Source organism: Eufriesea mexicana, unplaced genomic scaffold (assembly GCF_001483705.2).
Source record: "Eufriesea mexicana isolate 0111107269 unplaced genomic scaffold, ASM148370v2 scaffold474474834, whole genome shotgun sequence".
Taxonomy (NCBI): domain Eukaryota; kingdom Metazoa; phylum Arthropoda; class Insecta; order Hymenoptera; family Apidae; genus Eufriesea; species Eufriesea mexicana.
This window is the reverse complement of record NW_016907907.1, coordinates 606,600-627,575: the sequence shown is the minus strand read 5'-3', so window position 1 is coordinate 627,575 and position 20,976 is coordinate 606,600. Positions and strand designations below refer to the sequence as shown.

The following is a 20,976-nucleotide window of genomic DNA, read 5'->3' as shown; positions in this document are numbered from 1 at the left end:
CTTCCGATAGCGCCTGTTCCTTTTCCACCCTCAAATTCTCCAATTCCTGACGGTGTTTCTCCTCCATTTCGGAAATGGTGCGTCTGTGAGAGTTCTCCATGGCGAGCAGACCCTTCTCGCACAACGCTCGCAGCTGCTTGATCTCTTCCTTGTACCTCTTCCGTGTTTCCGCGTCTGTGTCCAATTCCGCGCTCATCGATCGTTGATAAGCGGCTCTAAGTTCGTTCACGTGAGCAGAGTGCTCGGAATCCATGGCGTTCAGTCTGTGTTCCAATTTTCTAGCCTTTTCTCGTAAACTGGCCGCTTCCAGTTCGTACTGAGAGGTTAAAGATTGCCGCTGACTGTCTAGTTCACCCTTGATGTCCATCAAGTCCCTCTCCTGGTTGCGCTTCAACGTTTCCAATTCTTTATTGTGCTCCACCGTTATCCTCTGAATGGTTTCCTGCAATTGGTCGCACTGTTTGCAAGTCACGCTATTCATGTGGTCGCTCAGCTTCTTGATCTGCTCGCGCAGCTGCGAGCATTTTTCACACACGCTAGACCAGTCCGCGATGACTGACGATGACTTCGACGGCCACGCCGTGTTCTCGCTATTCTCGCATAATCTCTCTCGAACGCGTTTGCCCAGCTCCACCAAGTCCTCCTCTAGGTAGAGCAAACTCTGGCCGACGTTCTTCATCTGCTCCTTCGAGGTACGCTTCGAGCCTGATATCCTGTCCTCGCAGTCCTTGCTAAACTGCTGATAAAGGTAACTGTACTCCGCGTCGAGAATCGGATTGCTTTGGAACTCGTGATCGTCTGCTGTTAGCAGACTCGAAAGAACGTCGTCGTTTCGGATTAGACTAGATACGAAAGTCTCTCCAGGGAAGGTCGTCAACTGTCTCGTGTTCTCCTGAAGAAGCCCGATTCTGGCGTCTATTAAAGCTTTGTGCGCGATCACGTCCGCGTAGTCCGTTAACAGCTGTCGGGACTCGTATTTCGATTCGACCATCGTCGACTTGTTCTTCTTCAACTGACGAAGACATTCCTCATACACGTCGGACAGTTCGTGAGTGGATAGTTCCATCTCCTGGCGCAGCCTAGCCTGCGCCGCATCGATCCAAGATTCCAACGTTATGCTCTCCGTGTTGTCGAAATTGAGGCAGGCATCGGTGATGCTCGTGATGTTCTGCTCGTACGTCTGACCACATCGCATGATCACGTGAGACACTTCCGCCTGTACCAACTCTTTGCTCACCGTTTCCTGAGCCAATGCCCATGCCTCTCTAATTCGTCGATCTTCCAGTAACTTTCTGCTCGAATTCATCACTTGCTGTTTGTTCGAATCTTCCTGCTCGGACATGCTCAGCGTCTCCGCGGCCAGAGCTTCCGCGAGCTGCCTCAATTTCGTCTCTTTGTATCTACGAACGACTTCGTTCATCTCGCGTTGTTTCTGTAGCAAAAAATTTAAGCTCTCGCTACGAGCTGCGGACACCTCTTTAGTCGTGGTTTCCGTCGCGGCCACGCCACCTACTAGTACTAACTTATTAGCTAACACTCTAGTAAGATACTGAATGTAACTGGTGTTTTGGTACGTTTTGGGCTTAGTTCCGTGAATCTTACGCATTAAGCTTGAGGCAAGCTGACTAGTTTCGACCAATTCACTGAGAACGGCACTCCGGTCGAATGACCGGCCGACCGCGCACTTGACCTGTCTCAGAACGACAAACTCGAACGCCACCCTCTCCGCGATCAGCTTCATCTTCTCCCGATCGTCCAGCTGGCCGTTCTGCTCCAGCGTCTGCCGTCTCTTCGTGAGTTCGCTCAATTTATCTTTAAGTATAGTCTCTAGTCTAGATACCACTACGCCTACTGACTCGGTCACTTGAGCGCTAGCTTGGGTTTTCTTACATTCTAAGCACGAGTCCAGGATGTCGTTTACCTCGCGTAAACACTTCTCCGCTTTATCCTCCGCTTGCGTCGAACCTAAACATTTCTCCAGCCTTCTCTTCGACTTTGACACCACCCTCTCTAATTTCCTTAACCTCGCGATGATCTCTAACGAAACTTCGCTGGTAGAAGACGCACTGATCTCGCTACACTCGCTGGAGTCCTTCTCGGCGTCGCTCGCCATATTTTCCGCCACGTTCGCCACTTTCGTCTCCAACGTACTCAGTCTGATCAATACCTTCATCGGTTCGGAGCTGGTTGCACTGTCCAGCGATTTTCTTCTTAATCTAGAACGATCCAGACTCTTGCCATCCCTCCTCTTCTCCTTCTTTGGATTCGGACTCGACTCCTTCGAGCTGCTTCCAGTCGACACGGGGGTGCTGATGCTCTTCCCGCGTTCTATAGCACAGATCTTGTTCTCCAGATCCAGCAGCTTGTCCTCCATCTCTTGGGAGATTTGAAAAGACTCACGGCCCTTCAATGATAGCGATCTCCTCTTATCCCTGGTTTCGACTTTTGTTAGCTTCTGTTTCAGCGTCCTTACTTGTTTTTCGCTGGCCGCAAGCTTGTTCGTCAAGTCTTGGATCCTGGCTGCCATTAACTGTATCTGGGCCTGGTTCGTCTCGCTGACACTAGCTGCATCCTGCTTATGAGCGAAGATTTCTAGTTCCAGTGCGTCCTGTATCGCATGCGCTTCGCGAAGTTCCTTGCGCATCGCGCGTATCTCCAGGATAGCTTTCTCGAAGCGGCTTCGGAGTTCGTCGTACTCTTCCACGATTCTAAAAACGAGAAACGTTAACGATGTATCTCGATCTCGTTCCTACATCTTTGCGCCACACTTACCGGTCGAGTATATGCCTTACCTTTCCTTGTCGAGCGAATTCAGGTCCAGATCTAATTCGATATTCGTCAAATCGCTGAGAGAATCGAAACTCCGCCCACGCTCCCTCGCAGCGGACAATCCTCCTTTGTCTTCCAACTCTCTGACTTTGCTATATAAACGCTCGTTTTCGTCTATCCCTAAATCAGCGACGACACGATAAATGACCCAATTAATCACGTAAGGATTTTATTCGATCAACGTACCTTGAGACAGTCTGTTACTCAAAGAAGCTATCTCCGATTGCAGATGTTCAACAGTTCTATGACTCGATGCCAACTCTTTGGTAAGCATCTCACACCGCTCACTGGTCTCCCTGAGAATAGCCTCCGTCTCCAGTAACTTACACTCCAACATCTCTTTGTCCCTGTTGTACATCTTCTTCATCTTCTCCAGGTCCTCCAAATCCTTGTTCCTCTGCTGCTCCGTTCTCTGAATCGTGTTCAACAGCTCGTCCACCTGCTTCTCTCTGATGGAAGCTTCCGCCTTCTGCTGCCTCAACCTAGACAGCTCTTTCTCGGCGCTGGCAACGTCCGCTTTCGCCGTGTTCAGCTGCGACTTCAAGCTCTCGATTTCGCTCTCCTGACGCTCGATAATGACTAGTAGCGTGCTTGGGTGGGACTGATTCTGATCCAGCTGATCACGCAGCAGGGATACCTGGCTCTCCAGCAATTCCACGATTAGCGGGCTCTCGTTGGCGCTCGAGAGACAACTGTTGCTCTGCATGTGCCCGTTGTGCTGCTCCTCGTCTTCTCCGAGTTCGCAGCAAGCCATCATTAGATCCTCTGACCTCACGCTGTCCAAAGTGCTCCTCCTTGAACTCAAAGGCGAGCTGCAGCTTCTTTTGTACACTCTAGACCTGGAGCTTGATCTGGACCGAGCTTTCACTCGCGACAGCGCCGTTCTGGTTAACGGCGGCGACGGTGGTAATTCCGACCATTCGTGGTTCGCCGAGTCTGACCAGCTGGAACCCTTCAATCCGCTGGGCCAGTCGCCGTTTCTCACCAGAGGTGGTGACACGGGCACTTCGGACCAGTCGCCTGACTCTCTCCTGCCACCCTCTGACGCTGTTCGATATTCCTCGTCCGAGGAGAACAGCACTGAGCGTGGCGTGACAGAGGTCGAGGGAACCACCGAGTCTCTTTCGCGGTCCGTGATGGATCTAAAATCAGACAGGGGACTTTAAGTGAATCCAAACGTGCCTTCCAGGTCTATACCAATTCGTAAACACCCTAACGCTATCGGTCGTTCGATTCGAAATCTGATGGATGTCAGCACAGCTGAGTGACACAACGATATCAATTTTCCTTTCAATCCTGTGTCAACTAAGTATCCTGTCAACTGGGAATCTTATCGAAAGGACTATGCTTTGCTACACTTACGCAGTGGGTGATTGCGGAGTGGTATCTGGCTGGCCATCCTGACAAACGGTGAGAGAATCACTGCTACTGTCCGGGTCTGGTAAATTGGCAGCCCTCCGAATGGCCGACATCCAACTGGCCCGTATACCAGCGGTGACCGCGGACAAGACGGTAGTTCCTCGATCGTCCCAGGCCTTGAGATGGCGCGAGAAAGAAAAGAAGGTAAACGATGGAATAAACGGGGCAAGAAGAAAGCAGAGAGGTTATCGTCTATGTGGGACAAGCAGCGGGATACAGCGGGTGACAGAAATCAGTGACACGAATAAACGAAGAGTTCCGAGATCTGTTCTAGCGTGAAATTGAGTTACCGACTTTTTCCAGCCACTCCCATCCCGAGCACGGAAGTTAATTCCGGCAATCCAATTGACCAGCAAGCCCCCGGGAGATTCACGGCTAACTATAGTCCTCGTGGAGGATTCTGGAACGCTGATGCTTTCCTATTTGCACGTGCAGCGAAGCAGACGGAAGTTTAGACACCGGTCCAGCCGGTAGACAATGTAAACCGACTCGTTTTGCATTGTATCCGATTAGGCGAGAAGGGACAGGAGGGAAGAAAATTGCGGCTCCGTAAGGTCTAACTGGATCTCCGTTCGCTCATTCGTTCATTCGTTGGTTCGTTCGCGCGGAATGTTAATTACCGTAAATCACCGCGTGCAAATCCGCCGGTCACACTCACCACAGTCTGGAATCCATAATTTCTTGCGACTAAAAGGGGCGTGACGGCAGTAACGGTATTCAGATCTATGACGCCGTCCATGATACCCTTATCTTCCGCGCAGGGATCTCGGTAGTACATGAGACCGCAGCCGCGCAGCACGAACCAATGCTTGTTCCATTCCTGAGGAATACACCATTCGTTGCATACATATCGACTCTCGCCGAGGCTACCGAGCTGGAATTATCACGCGAAAGACGAACCTTGTTCAATCCCTGTTTCATTAGCCAGCCTTTCTTGATGTTCAACAGATCCTCGGCGGGCAGGTCGACCCTCAGTTCGGAGGTAGGGGAGTATCTAATGCCGGAGATGTCAAGGCCGCATCCGTCTGGATCACCTCTGATCTGTACGACATTATCAAGCAATTGCTGTTACTCTGACTGCTCGTGAAAGGTGTACACGGGGATACGAGAGTTCGCAGTCACGGAGGCTTAATTGTCTATTGGATCGCTAACTCGAGAGGACTGGCGAGATGCGTTTCGTTCGATCGAACCTAGAGACGTGGGTCGTCTGAGCTAATCAGAGGAAAACATTCGTATAAATTGGATACTCACGAATTTGTCCTGGTAAGCCGCATTCGCCGCATCCACGACGTCCCGAGTGGGCTCGGAGGTTCTAGGCTTGATCCTCCTGACGCGTGGCTGGGTCAAGGAGGCAGCGATGTCTCGCAGCTTGCCCTCTCTTGCTCCAGCAGGATTCTCCGACAGGCGTCATCGTCTGAAGCACACGTCGAACCGTTCACCATTTTCTGCTCCATTCGATAGAGTCATCCTGCGCCTCCCGTTACGAGAGGATAATGACAGGCTAGCGTCTAATGGTCGTGATCGAGCAGCAACAGAAATGCGTTTCCGGGCTTCTACCATCGCGCTGGTCGCGTTATCAAAAACGTACGTCGCCGGCTACACCGATAATCTACTTTTTCAGCTGGACGCTGGCAAGGCCAGACGAACGACTGGTTAATTGACTGCCGACTAATTAATAACCCGGACCCGGTTCGCGTCCACGACCAGGCGAGAACCAGGCTTATCTCGCTCGTTTATCCGCGTTTCTATCGACCCGCCATCGAAATCTAACCGCCATTACTATGCTAATAACAGTTTTCTCCCAGCCACCGCTTCCACGTCGTTCTTGCGTCAGGGTAGATAACGTTCTGTCAAGGCAGAAACAAAGGGGTAGATTCTATGCGAATTCTTATCTGTCACGAGTGATGGACCTATTCAATTTCGAGTTTAAAAGCTTCCAAGCTTTCACAGCTCGTCTCATTTCTACGATACGATGTCGAGGACCAATTCTTTGCAAAAATCACGAATAAAATGGAAGCTTCGATATTATTCGAATTAATTTCCCGAATAACGAGGGTGAAATTTTATATCTGTCTCGAACGATAGACCTATTCAATTTCGAGTTTAAAAGCTTCGTCTCATTTCTACGATACCATATACCAAGCTTTCACAGGTCATCTCATTTCTAAGATAAGATGTCGAGAATCTATTTTTCGCAAGAATCGCGAATAAAATGGAAGCTGTGATGTTATTTGAATTAATTTCCCGAAGAACGAGGGTGAAATTTTAAAGGACGATCGGTTAATCGAAAAGAAATTGGGGAAGTGCTGGTTGTCCACGAATCGACTGGATCTCTCGAGTGGATATTAGCGGATATCTTTCGGCAATCGAGGTTCGACATAAATCTCGTGGATCACCGGTGGAACTCGGCAACGGGTTCCTGGTCGTTGGACGCCAATCTAAATGAAATCTACGGATCAGACGGGAGAGCAGAGATCACGGAGCACGCGGCGTGGAGAACCGGTAGATTTTCTCCAAGATTGTGCACACGCAATTACGCAACGAACGGGAAACGTAATCACACCAGGCGAATCCTTTGGAATCGAAGCTAACTGTGCTAGTTAGACCCTTATAAATCTCGTACGCCGGATCCCTCGTTCCCCGTACGCGTTGCTTAACCTTTCCAGTCGCTGATTCACCGTTTAATGCTGAATTTCCGTATTGACGTGTCGATCGTGTTTGCTCAAAATCATTACGTCCATTCGAGATAATGCTGATGGATGAATCCACCTTGCGAGAAATAATATTGACCGATAACCGGCGCCTCGATGGAGGTTGCTGTTTATGCAGTTGATTACACGCTTTGCGTTGCCCCCCTGTCAGATTTATTTCATATTTCTCTAATCGATCGAACGAAGAAGATGCTCGTCGAACAAGAAGCATCGTCTTCGACGCGGAATAAAAATCGAGGCTGAGTTTCGCGAAACGTCGAAACCTCGAAACCTCGAAATGCAAGAGACTTTCCAGTTTACAGAATTCGAAAGTTTACACGGTGTTCGTGATTTGGGATTCTGAACATACTCGAAAGGTAAGAACGTTCGTTATCTACGATATTCTCTGAAAGATCTACTCAATGCATTCGGTACTATAACCAATTATAAATAAAAAGTAGATTATATCCAGAAAAAGTTGAACTATCCATATTCCCAAAGAAGAATCTGGATCAGATACTTTTCCACGATATAGTGATATCGATAAATTTTTACGATTCACTATGAATTTTTATTAAAAATTCTACTACTCCACTAAAAGAATAATAAGTAGATTGTATTCAGAAAAAGTTAAGTATTGAGTATCGGTATTCTTAAAGAAGAATCTGGATCAAATACTTTTCCCCTATATATTGATATCCATAAACGATTTACTATGAATTTCTATTAAAAATACTACTATTTCTCTAAAGAAATAAAAAGTAGCTTATATCCAGAAAGAGTTGAGTATTGAGTATTGAGTATATAAAGAAGAATCTGGATCAAATACTTTTCCCCTACATATTGATATCCATAAACGATTTACTATGAATTTCTATTAAAAATACTACTATTTCTCTAAAAAAATAAAAAGTAGCTTATATCCAGAAAGAGTTGAGTATTGAGTATATAAAGAAGAATCTGGATCAAATACTTTTCCTCGACATATTGATATCCATAAACGATTTACTACAAATTTTTATTAAAAGTTCTACAATTCCACTAAAAAAAAAAAAAAACAAAGAAAGGAATTTTTACCAAAAATTTCGTGGAAATTTCAATTTTTCGTGGACGAAAGCTGGAATCTACCCTAAACCAAGTCAAGCTAGAGAAGAAATTTCTAAAGCAGAGCCATAAATTCCACGGATACCACCTACGACGTGCAACGTGGAAACATTCACAGACCTTTACCCCCAGAATCCTCGACAACCCCAATTCCAGGAACGTATCCCCGAATCTTCAAGGACCACCAATTATCCCACCGATTCCTGGAAAATGCTCGTTCCAGGCATCCGACTGGAGTCGCGAGCCTCGAGTTCTAAACCTTGGACAGACCGTTACTCTATCGGACATTCCCCGGGCCCAAACGAGGAGCCATCAACGAGGCATTCCCGCCGCGAGTGGACAAGGGAGGATGATATCGTGGTCCGCGCGCGTTCGATCGGAATTAGGCTTTTTCACGTTAGGATACGCTAACGAACCGTGTGCAAGAAGCTAATTCGATAATAATGCGTGAACAAATTGCACGGGAGTAACGGTGCAAAGCGTTGGCTCAGCGTGCGCGCGGCTAACGCGAACCGATCGCGGGACTTTAAAAAAGGTACACACAGTAGTGGCCGTAACCGGTTTTCAATGGAATCGGCGAAACGGCGAAAAATTCGCGGCGTTTTTCTTTGTCCGATTAAAACGTTCGACGCTCGCTGTGTCGCGTTTCGATTTCTTGCCGATCGCTGTGGTTAAAGGTAGGATACAAACACGGTTTTTCGACCGATTCGGGAAAATCGGTCATTCGCGGAAGCTTATGAGGACCGGTGCTCACTCGGGGTAACGTTTACGCGTGTAAAGTTCGTGCGACGCTGACGCGAACGCGTCACGCTTAGATTTGTGACGAAGATTTATTTAGCTATTAAATTATCGGCACGAGATAACGGAAAGTAAAAAGATGTAGGAATTTAATATTATTGCGGGATAAAGCGAGATTTACCGGGTAGGGATTGTTTAAACGAGCAAGGTGATTGATGGGGAAAGTCAATGGGCGAGTAAGCGTCATTCACGTTGATAATCGCACGGTTGTAGTCGGTGTGCTAACCAAATACAAGCGTATGCATACGAACGTGGTGGAATTCCTGGGATTTGTTCGGCGGAATGTAGAAGCAGTCGAGTAAAATTTTTCTTGCTAAGATAGCAGAACATTCTACGAGACCATTGAGAACTTTATGGACGAAAAAGATATCGTATATAACGCGCGTATTACTCTCGATCGTTATTAAGTAGATAAGGATATCAGATTGGTTGGATGGATTTGGCAAAATTATCCAGTCGATCAGAAATTGCTACCGTTTAAAAGATGGACGATCGAGGCGATTGAAATCAATTCCAACTTTGGATTAATCCTATACGCTATGATTTAATTATAAGAAACTGCGCGTCCTTTTATTGAAATTTAAATTGGCAATATTAGCAATTAGCAGTTAAATATAATCTCAGTCCAATGCGAGTGTAATTCATTTTTATGGGGTACAGCGATCGTTATTAAATTGATAGGAGTACCAAATTAATCGAATAGATTTGCCTGTGGCTGCAAAATGGCGTGGTTTATAAGAAGGACGATCGAGGAGATTAAAATCAATTCCAATTTTGAAATGATCCCATGCATCGTTAATTTAATTATAAAAAATTGTGCCTTTATCAATTATCAATTAATAGTTAAATATGATCTAGTCAAATGCAAGTATAGTTCATCTTTATAGGATTTAGCTTAGAAGAGACTCACAAATTAGCCTTTTGAGCTTAGCTTTAGCTTTAGGAGAGGTTCACAAATTAGCCTCGTGAGCTTAGCTTTAAATTTAGGAGAGACTCACAAATTAGCCTTGTGAACTTAGCTTTAGCTTTAGAAAAGACTCGCAAATTAGTCTTGTGAGCTAAACTTTCAATTTAGTAGAGACTCACAAATTAGCCTTTTGAGCTTAGTTTTAGCTTTATGGGAGACTCACAAATTAGCCTTGTGAGCCTAGCTTTAGTTTTAGGAAAGACTCACAAATTATCCTCGCGAGCTTAGCTTTAGCTTCAGGGAAGACTCACAAATTAGCCATGTCAGCTTAGCTGTAACTTTAGCTTGAGGAGTGACTCACAAATTAGCCTTATGATTCGATCATAACTCCAAAAAAAAAATTGTTTAATATTATTTCGAATACATCGCCTATTCCGACGCTCAAATTTCCCGCCTCGAAATTTATCCCATAACCAAAAATCGTTAACGGATCGACTAGGAATTCTCCGCTCTGCATTTCAATCGAAATTGACCACCACGAAATCGTTAAAGAAAATTCCCTAAATTTTACAATGCTCGTGTCGATATTTAGTTTTACGATTTTCAAACGAAAATCTGAAACTTTCTCGGCCGAAATCGTGCGGTTAAATCTTTATTATCGCTTCGCTAACGAATGACGAGAGCGATTCTTCTCGTTACTTTCACTTTCGCCTGGAACATCCTCTAATAATACGAGAAACACGGGACATTCATCCTAATCCCTCTAAAACCTGTATGGAGGAGACGAGGCAGAGAAATCGCAGCCACGTGAGCGCCAGGGGGAATCATATCGCGATTAAAGGCTCGTAGCTCAGTGAAAACGACAGGCTAACTTATCGCCGATTGGAAAGCGCGTAGGAGATACACCGGTGGTGGGAACGCGGCAGAAAAACCCCGTCGCTCGTTTAATTGCAATCCCCTATCACGTTCGAGGGAGCAAGCGTCTGTGCCTGATTAATTTCGCTAACAATTTCCGTCTCGCACGGAGACACTCGTTGCTCCGACATTGGCGAACTTCAAACGCGGCACGAGTGTTTTGTCTGCGAATTAAATTCCGTCACAACCTTTTCAACCACTCGACCCGTCTCTCTGATATTTCGTAATATTCCCGCCCTCGAGTCCACCCTTTTCCAGATTTATTTCAGAATCTTTTAAATCGTAATATCGCATTAACGAAGTTTCACGTACATATGCTAATCGGTACGAGTATTTCACGAAATTGCTGTACTTTTATGGCATATTACGAAACTTGAAATTCTCGTGGACAGAGATACGTGACTCGTTGATCTATGATCTATTACTAGATCCATTTACTAGATAGGGATTTTATTGCGGAGGGTTAGAAAAATTTAAATAGTTACAGTCGTTCTGTAATGATATGTCAATGCAGATGGTGAGTCACGAGTTACTAATACCAATTTTAAGGATTTGCTAATCGTTTCGAGTTATTCAAATTCACGGGTGCGAAAACGTAACGATTTTCGAATCTATGGAGAATTAGAAAAATGTAAATGGTTATGGCATGTCAATGCAGATGGTCAGTCACGAGTTACTAATACCAATTGTAAGGATTTGTTAATCGTTTCGAGTTATCCAAATTCACAGGTGCGAAAACGTAACGATTTTCGAATCTATGGAGAATTAGAAAAATGTAAATGGTTATGGCATGTCAATGCAGATGGTCAGTCACGAGTTACTAATACCAATTGTAAGGATTTGCTAATCGTTTCGAGTTATCCAAATTCACGGGTGCGAAAACGTAACGATTTTCGAATCTATGGAGAACTAGAAAAATGTAAATGGTTATGGAATGTCGATGTATTTCTGTAATGACATGTCAATGCTGATGGTCAGTCATGAGTTATTAATACCAATTGTCACGACTTGATAATCGTTTCGAGTTATCCAAATTCACAGGAACGAAAACGTAACGATTTTCGAATCTATGAAGAACTAGACAATTGTAAATGGTTATGGCATGTCAATCCAGATGGTCAGTCACGAGTTACTAATACCAATTGTCACGATTTACTAATCGTTTCGAGTTATCCAAATTCACAGATGCGAAAACCAAACAATTTTCGAATCTACGCTTTCTGCCTTTGGCAAAATTGACGTGAATTTTTATCGAGTCTGGAATGCAACAATGTTTAAACGTAACGTCGAATTATATAAGACATTTAGATACAACGCGACTCGGTAGTTTCAGCGGAAAAACACAATCGTAACCCGAGCCTGACATCCGGATTCCACGCGAGACGAGCCTCGAGCTAACCGATAGAGCGCGAATGAATTCGGTCGGATAAAATCGGCTGGATTTTCACACGGCCGTCTCTGTTGCGTGGACAAGCGCTAACTGTTTTGTTTATGCCGTCAATTGTCACGGTGGGGAAAATGGGTCAGGTACGATTTAACGCGGCCGCGCGAATCATCGTCGCGGAGAAGAATAGTCGTCGAACGTCCCAGTTTCCTCTGCGATTCAATGGGACGTTGTATCGTCGAATTAAAAACGAATCGCGATGCCAGATCTCCGGGACGAGCGATGAAATTTCTCCCTGGGTCCACGGCCTGGTAACGTTCGCGATTAACCATCGCGTAAAACCGATTCACCGCGGAAAAACCGCAGCAGGGGAGGAGCAGAAAAATAGTTTACGATAGCGTTTCATAGGGAATAAAAGACGAGAGGGAAAAAGAGAAATCGCGCAGCGCGATTCGACGCTGGATCCCTATATAGGGTGGTCGATAAATTTTCGATAATTTTATACCGACGTTAATTAGCAATTTTAGTAATCGTTAACGATTCCCCCGTGCCAATTACCGGGGATTAAACGTTCAAAGCGTCAGAGAGGGGGTAGGAATAAAACTACGCAATCGGTACCGAGATGAATAAAAGATGTAGCCGCGTCTCGTTAAAACGATTTCGACGAGCAAACGACTCTGAACGACGAACCAGCCAGATGTACGTCGGTGTGATTCACCGTATCGCGAGGTCAACTGGCTGAAATTTAGACTCGCTGTTAGTTTCGACCGAGTTACCGTCTAAATATCAGCGAGGATACGATCCATGGATCGACGGTGACTTCCAAATCCGAACGCTCTGCTCCATTCCATTCCCTGTGAATCGACTACCTTTCACGAATTCCCATTAACCTCGCGTCCATTAAACGGAGCGCCTTGATCTACCTATTCCTAAAATCCCGCAAAAACTATATCATTCGCGGAACTACCAATTTCGTTGGGCAAAAAGAGATTAAACGGTGAATCGAAGATCGAAAGGAGTTGATAAACCGATTGCCGAAGTTGGACAAAAACGGTATCCTTCGTGGAGTGGTCCGAGCCACGGTGAAAAGAGACATCCGACACTTTGGAGTCGATATGGCCGACCAAAACTCCGTCTATCCGACGGACTTCGTTGGATCTCGCTCGATTTCGTCGGATTCTATTGGATTCCGTCGGATTCTATTGGATCCCGCCGGATGCTATTGGATCCCGTCGGATTATATTCGACCCCGTCGGATTCTATCGGATCCCATCGGATTCTATTGGATCTCGTCGGCTCCTGTCGGATTTTATTGCATCCCGTCGGATTCCGTCGGATTCTATTCGATCCCGTCGGATTCTACTGGATTCTATTGCATCCCGTCGGATCCTATACGATCCCGTCGGATTCTACTGGATCCCATCAGATTCTATTGGATTCCGTTGGATCCTGTCGGATTTTATTGCATCCCGTCGGATTTTATTCGATCCCGTCGGATTCTACTGGATCCCGCTGGATCCCGTCGGATTCTACTGGATTCTATTGCATCCCGTCGGATCCTATTCGATCCCGTCGGATTCTACTGGATCCCATCGGATTCTATTGGATTCCGTTGAATCCTGTCGGATTTTACTGCATCCCGTCGGATCCCGTCGGATTTTATTCGATCCCGTCGGATTCTACTGGATTCTATTGCATCCCGTCGGATCTTATTCGATCCCGTCGGATTCTACTGGATCCCGTCGGATCCCGTCGGAACCCGTCGGATTCTACTGGATTCTATTGCATCCCGTCGGATCCTATTCGATCCCGTCGGATTCTACTGGATCCCGTCGGATCCCGTCGGAACCCGTCGGATTCTACTGGTTTCTATTGTATCCCGTCGGATCCTATTCGATCCCGCCGGATTCTACTGGATCCCGTCGGTTTCTATTGCATCTCGTTGGATCCCGTCGGATCCTGTTGGATATCATAACATCCCATTGGATCTCATCGAATCCCGGTGGATCCTATTGGATCTCGTTGGATCCCTCGGATCCCATCGGATCCCGCGACCCGACGTCGAATCGGAACTAGCGAACAGGGATTCTTGGATCCGTACCTACGGCGACGATGGCGGATCCAAGGCCACCGACATATTCGAGTATACCGACCTAGTTTCTCTCCGGAGCAGGCGGTCCCCGCTCGTTCTCCGTGCTGATTCATCCTGCGTCTGGCCTTGTCCTCGGCTCTCAGCTTGTCCCTGGTCGGTGGAGACGCGCTGCTCGCCGGCTGATCCCTGTAGCTCGACCTACCCTCGCTGGGCACGATCGGTGGCTTCTCCGACAAGGACGCGCCGCTGGACGCGGTGGTGGACGTGGACGTGGTGGAGAACACGGTGCTGGACACGGTGCCGTTCATCGCGGAGGTGGATGGGACCGAGGACAGGTAGGCGGAGCCACCGTTCTCCAGCGGGGTGCTGGTCCTCAGAGGCGACACGTTGCTGGTCCGATGCTCGTTCACGGTTTCCGCGTTCCCGTTGCTCATGCTCGCGTTGCTTGTCGTCGTCGAGGTGCTGTTGGTCCCCAGGGTCGGTGCCGAGGAGAACACCGATGGACACAGGTCCGTGGACACGCTGCTCTCCTGGACCCACGTGTTGCTGCGGGGCTCCGAGCGACAGCTGTTGAATCGAGGTCGAGGAGGGTTCGGCGTGTTGCCTGAAAGCGGAGCGATTTTTGAGGTTAGATATGGTTGCAATTCGACGAGGAAGCTTGGAAGAGGAGTGCAATAGAAAGACGGAGGACGGTCGTTTTAATCGCGCACTGTCCTCCGCAGCAGCAATCTGCGCTTAATTTACGCTCAAGTGGCACTCGCGCGAGATATTCGTTTAACGTCTTAATGGATCAAACGTTGACTTCGAACTCTCGTGCTCGATTAACCGCTGCTTGTCTGCGAATAAAAACCTATCGAGCGCAAGTAGCAACCTCTCCGACGTGCCTCTCTTCAGCTATTCGACTCGCGCGAGAACCGATTGGATCGACATCGGGTAAGAAACGATAAAGTATCATCAATTACTCACTTCTGATCGCCGGAGTGACCTGGAGGATGCTGGTCTGTCCACCGGGGAACGTCGCGTTCCTCTTGTGCCGGCCCTGAAACACGATTTCGACCTCGATTAATCGCTGGTCCACGGCCGAAATAGGTGATCGAGTCCCTTACGGCTCGATCGATCGTCCTCGCAGCGACGGGATCTCGTGGTGCGTATAAAGGACACGCCTGGGTCGATTAAAAATCGCGTCGGTTGTTATCTTGGCGCGAGTCGCACGGCCGTCGCGACTGCATGCCGGAATGCCGTAGAATTCGAACGTGGGCGACGCTACGAGGGCAGGCGTGTGCGAGACCAGGTCGCGGTAGGCGGCCGCAATAACGGCAGATAACAGCCACGCTGATAATATTCCGCGGGGCTGCGCTCTTCCCGGCGTGCATAATTCATAAGACCGCGGCCCCGTGTACCGGCCCGTGCCGGACAAATGCGAACACGAACGATTCCATCCACTCCACCGTCGAGATCTTCTTACCGGCCCGATCTCTCGATAGGCCAAAGAGGATTTCCACCGGTCGCCTGTATGCTAAATATCCTCGTCGCGTGCTCCTTCCGACATTTTCCATTACGATCCACACCAGTTTTCGTCCATTTTTCACGCTCCCACCGCGAAACGCACGCTGTCACCGATACGTCGATTCATACGCCCTCGACATTTTTCTCCTTGCGACACGCTTACCGCTTTATCGAATCGACGTCGCTGCGAACTTATTGTCACGCGTCGCATACGATATGTAAATTACGAAGCGAACGCGTTGCGTGCTCGCGTGAACGAAATTTGCATTTTTGTCCACGAGTAGTAACGATGGGTGGCAGTCTGTGGCAGCAGATCGGCCATTGTCGTACCGATATGATAAAAATTTTCCTACGACAGAGATAGTTGGCAGACTCGCGATAGTCTCGGGAAAAATAACGTAAAGCAGAGTAAGGCTTTCGAAAATCTTACGACACTCTGTCGACCGGACACGTCAATTAGAGTCCTCGATTGAAACTAACGCCAATTGACATTCCGTTTCGAATAATCGTATCATGGCACGGAATAGCTGAGAGCACCTCGAGTCTTGCGAAAGCTCGATAGCTTCGGGTATATCTTCGAAAATTAATCGCGGCCGACACACGGCAACGCGAAATTATGCGAAGAAAAAATAAAACGTAACGGTAATTCCGATCTGACATGTCTTAACGCTTTAACGATCGGCACGCCAATTAGAATCCCCGATGGAACCTAACGTCGACTGACGTCCCATGCGAAATGAACGTGTCGCGATAATTGAAAGCTCTTTGGCTCTCGCTAGAGAGTCCACGAGTCTGATGGACTCCGGCAAGTACCGAATAACGAGACGTTATCCCTAACGAAAGCACCCAGTAAATAACTCGAGGATCCACCGAATACTTGAATTAGGCACCTCCATAACCAAAACGCTCGGAAATGACTATACTCTCCGTGCAATCTTTGGAGCGTCCCGCGATTAAGCGGAAAGCGAGCGGAAAGCGAGCGGAACAGGTGGCTGGTCGGCCAGTTTACTCTTCAAACGGAAAGAGATCGCGCGGGGTGTTTTATTTGGCATGGCAGGGCTACGTGCGGCTTTTACGACAGGCGACCAACGCAACGAGCAGAGGAAATAAAAGGCGCGGGGAGGCCCGTTTCCTACGCGCGTTCACCGGTTCGCTCCAACGTGTTGGCGTACGTATACGCGTCGCCTTGGCCTCCTAACGTAATCGTACGTTTACACCGGGCGGCAGGTCCGCGCGGAGACGACGAGCCGTTTCCATTTGCCGATCGATCATTCCTTGCGTAACGGACCCAAAGCGAACGCGCGAACAATGCGCCCCAGCATCCACGGACGATCGATCGATCGATCGAACGCGACGCCGACTCCGATCCCGACCCATTCTCGTGGTGCCGATCCCTGCTCCACGTCCACCGCGTTTCAACCGGCCGATTTCGGACGTCCATCTTGGGTTCCTCCGCTTTGCGAGTCTTGGGTTCCTCGCGAGCTTTCGTTCTCGTAGGAATTTTCGGTGAGTCCTCACACGAGGTATTTGGAATCCGTCGAAGCTTTCGTTGGATGATGAATTTGGATGATCCCAGGGATGAAGGAATTCTTTGCCAATTTTCATTCCATCGCTAATAATAGATTGACTCGCGAATTATTTCCTTTAACGACTACTTAAATGTCAAATAGCATAGTCACGATAGTCTTCGCGAATTAATTTTAAAAAATTCTATTATTTAGTTCACACTCGAAAATTTGGAATATCTAATTAATAGTCTGAATGAATAAGTTTTTCTGATTTTTGAATACGGTGAATTCGAAATGAAAAATGCTATCACTGAGGATTCTCTTCCGGACTGTTTAAATATTATTCGGGATGGTGATTCACGGGGCTAGGCGAAGGCACGCAGCGACGATTCGTAGATTTAAGAGCCTTGTCTGATTTTTATCTCGGCAAAGAGAAGCGTCGCTACTCTCCCATCGATCATTCGTTGCACAACGCGTGGTTGTCGAGAGTCTAGGTAACGCGGCAAAATGACAGTCTCCCGACGACAGGCTACACGATTCACGAACAGACGCCTTGATCTATCGGGCGATCGCGAAACGCGTAGATCACGCCGCGGATAACATCGACGAGGCTCTTTTATTGTTTCGACGTCGGCGTTAATTCATCGGTACGCGGGTTTTAAGATATTCCCATTCGCGAAGGACGACTTTGCACGTTCGCGCGGCAATTATTCGAGATAATCACGGGAAGGAGATAATTCGAGGTGGAAAGGAGAGAAAAAATTGGGAAAGCAATCGATCAAACCGTCCCACGGGGCTTATCGTATCATTTTAAATTCGACGATGGTGTTGCATCGTAGGATCATTACCGCCGTGACGCAACTCTATCCTTCCTTTAATTTCATAATCTCGTACCTGGTAACTTTTACATAGGCACGGAGAAAATTTTCCAATTAGAACCCTTAATCTTAAACATCGAATTCGTAACAATTCCCATTTTTTAATTTAATTTATAACAATTTTTAACCTCTCAGACAAGATGCACCACTATATAGTGGTTCTCGGGGATGCCATTTTTCTGAGCAATGGCTCACTCTAGTGGCTCACTCGTTCGCCATTTGAATTAAGTGCTTTTTAATTTTAATTAAAACCCTTAATCTTAAAGATCGAATTCGTAACAATTCCAATCTTTTAATTTAATTTATAACAATTTTTAACCTCTCAGACAAGATGCACCACTATAGTGGCTGTCGTGGATACCATCTTTTTGAACGACGCATCACTATGGTGGCTCACTCTAGTGGCTCACTCGTTCGCCATTTGAATTAAATGATTATTAAATTTTAATTAAAACCCTTAATCTTAAAGATCGAATTCGTAACAATTCCAATCTTTTAATTTAATTTATAACAATTTTTAACCTCTCAGACAAGATGCACCACTATATAGTGGTTCTCGGGGATGCCATCTTTCTGAACGACGCGTCACTATAGTGGCTCACTCTAGCGGCTCCTCGTTCACCGTTTGAATTAAATGATTAATAAATTGTAATATATTTTCTTTCGCACTTTTCTTGCCTTCACAACACACTGTTTTATAACAGTGTTAACAACATACAGTCTTTGTTTTTAACACGCCAATGTCAAGTATGAATTGTTGCTTTTCATTTAAATAAATATACCATTTGCTCTTACATAAAGATGCTCTTGTTAACATACAGATCCGTATCCTTATAATTTTTTAGAACAGCATTGTTCGTCACACGTTACAATGTTGTATCCTTTAGGTGTAATTGGAATTAGCCTCGCGCAAAATCCTGCCATGCTTAAGAGATTAAAAAAATGGAAAGAAAAATAAGAAATAATCGTACGTCAACCCCACGAAATTGAACGATCCTTGGGTTCTCGAACAACACCCCTAATAACCGATCAAAGGCACTCATTGGACCCCCTGAATCCACGAGGGTGAATCTTCCGCGGGAAAAACACTCGTGCTGCCAACCCCATGACATCCAACGGCTCGACGCCTTCGAAACTCCTTCGCCTGCCAAACAACGCCCCTGCTGTCCAATCAAAAGCATCGATGGTGGAAACGCGCTCAATTAAAATTAATTGAATCGCGCTCGACATCGAGCTAATCCCTCGTCGCGTCTCTGAATCCATCCTGAATACCTGTCAGCCACCGAACCCGGCTGAATCGCCGGGGAATCGAATTGAATCGTCCCTGTTCACGGATTAACAAACAACCGCGATCATTCTGCATTGTCGCGCTGTTTCCACGCGGTCGCGAGCATAATCGGCCCTATTCCCGCGAACGGCGATAAGAAACCGGCGAAGAAGCGGCGAGTGGCACGCGGAACGATCGAGTGAATCGCAGAAAAGCGGCAATCGGCGCGCGGCTACGGTGCAGTTTTGCCAGCGCGGCATTATTTCGCGCTGTAACGAGCGTGACGCCGCGACAGCGCGCGCTAATGATCCAGCATTATCGCACTTTTGCCGGCTACGTTTCTTTCCCAGTGTCCTCGCTCGTTCGTTCCGCGGCCGGATTAACCGAGCTCGATCCGCCATTTTGTTGCAAAATGGTGCAACTCCCGGTGCAAATTAGACATCCGCGTATCTCCGATCCTCCGAGTGCTTGTGTATCCTTCACCATGGGCGAACAGCTATACCCGTGGATGGGGTTGACTGATAGGAAACGGGAGAACGAGGGAGCAGGTGTTATAGTCATTGGAAGATGCCAGAGAGCATCGCTAAACAGATGCTGTCTCGAATGGCTCTCCAATTAGGCTGATATTTAACCATCGAGGGAATATCTGACAATCCTCGGTTGATTTTATATCTCGCAGAGGAATATAATAAGCGAAGATAGTTATCCATTAAATCGGTGCTTAAACTTAAATATCCGATTAGCGGGGGACAAAAAGTGGAAAAACAACGGGGGTCTAAAGACAACCCCGTGGCACATAAAACAGTTTACAATAAGAAGATACCCCCCTCGGAGTCGGTCATTAAATCACCGGCAATAACGGCGTAGAAAGCTTTCGATACTCGAAACCCGCGAACCCACTCGTTAGACGGTTCAATTAAAGCACCCGACTCTAACAAAGCCATAATTAACCCCTGTGATCGTGCGCCACGGCGCGTCGATATCTCCCACGAAGCGTTGGTCTGTTCGTCGATGACTCGACGAGCTATCGGCGCGTTCGATTTTCCGCTGGAAAATTGAAAACGCCGGAGTCAGAGTGGGCGGAAGGCCGCGGAAAAACCGCAGGCGGCCGCGTTGTCGCGTTTCGTTTCCTCGCGGGAACGCGAACAGCGTTTCGAGCGTGAGCCTATTAAAGCTATTTCCGCCGGTGAGACAAGTCGACGCGACTGGTATTACTGCACGCGTAACAAGCATGACGCAGAAGGATGTAGTAATGATTATGCGAGCACCGTAATCAACGAATGACAGCGGCCTCGTCAGCGTGACTTCTTTTTCGCGTTGGATCCAGGTCCGCGGAACGTGTAATTCGACGCTGTTAGAACGCGCCTTAACTTATTTCCGATTCGCTGGGAATTTCAGTTCATCGACGTCGGTGTCCCTATGGAATTCCCTAGGGATCAGAAGGATTTAGGCGATCGGGGATAGTAAATTCTTATCTTTTCGTTAGTAAAGCGTTTCATGTGTTATTCGTCGAACCTAACCTAACTTAACCTAACACAAACCGGATGATGATGCGAAAGCGTAACACTGTCGATCTGTTGCAAATTTCTATTGATCGATAGATCATCAGTGAAGATGAAACAATCTCGATTGATATTATTATCCAATTGAGATTTCGAATAATTTTCTCGACGAAATAT

General features: G+C 47.1%; 1 protein-coding gene across 1 annotated transcript in view; it reads right to left on the bottom strand.

Annotated features, from left to right (window-relative positions):
- The window catches only part of osp (myosin phosphatase Rho interacting protein outspread), a 221,869-nt gene that overhangs the window by 5,915 nt on the left and 194,978 nt on the right, over nucleotides 1–20,976 (bottom strand). Inside the window, 10 exon segments of the mRNA XM_017911503.1 lie at nucleotides 8–2,708; nucleotides 2,793–2,949; nucleotides 3,016–3,971; nucleotides 4,192–4,364; nucleotides 4,907–5,068; nucleotides 5,149–5,289; nucleotides 5,500–5,630; nucleotides 5,633–5,662; nucleotides 14,200–14,742; nucleotides 15,105–15,177. Coding sequence (XP_017766992.1) covers nucleotides 8–2,708; nucleotides 2,793–2,949; nucleotides 3,016–3,971; nucleotides 4,192–4,364; nucleotides 4,907–5,068; nucleotides 5,149–5,289; nucleotides 5,500–5,630; nucleotides 5,633–5,662; nucleotides 14,200–14,742; nucleotides 15,105–15,177 — 5,067 coding nt within the window.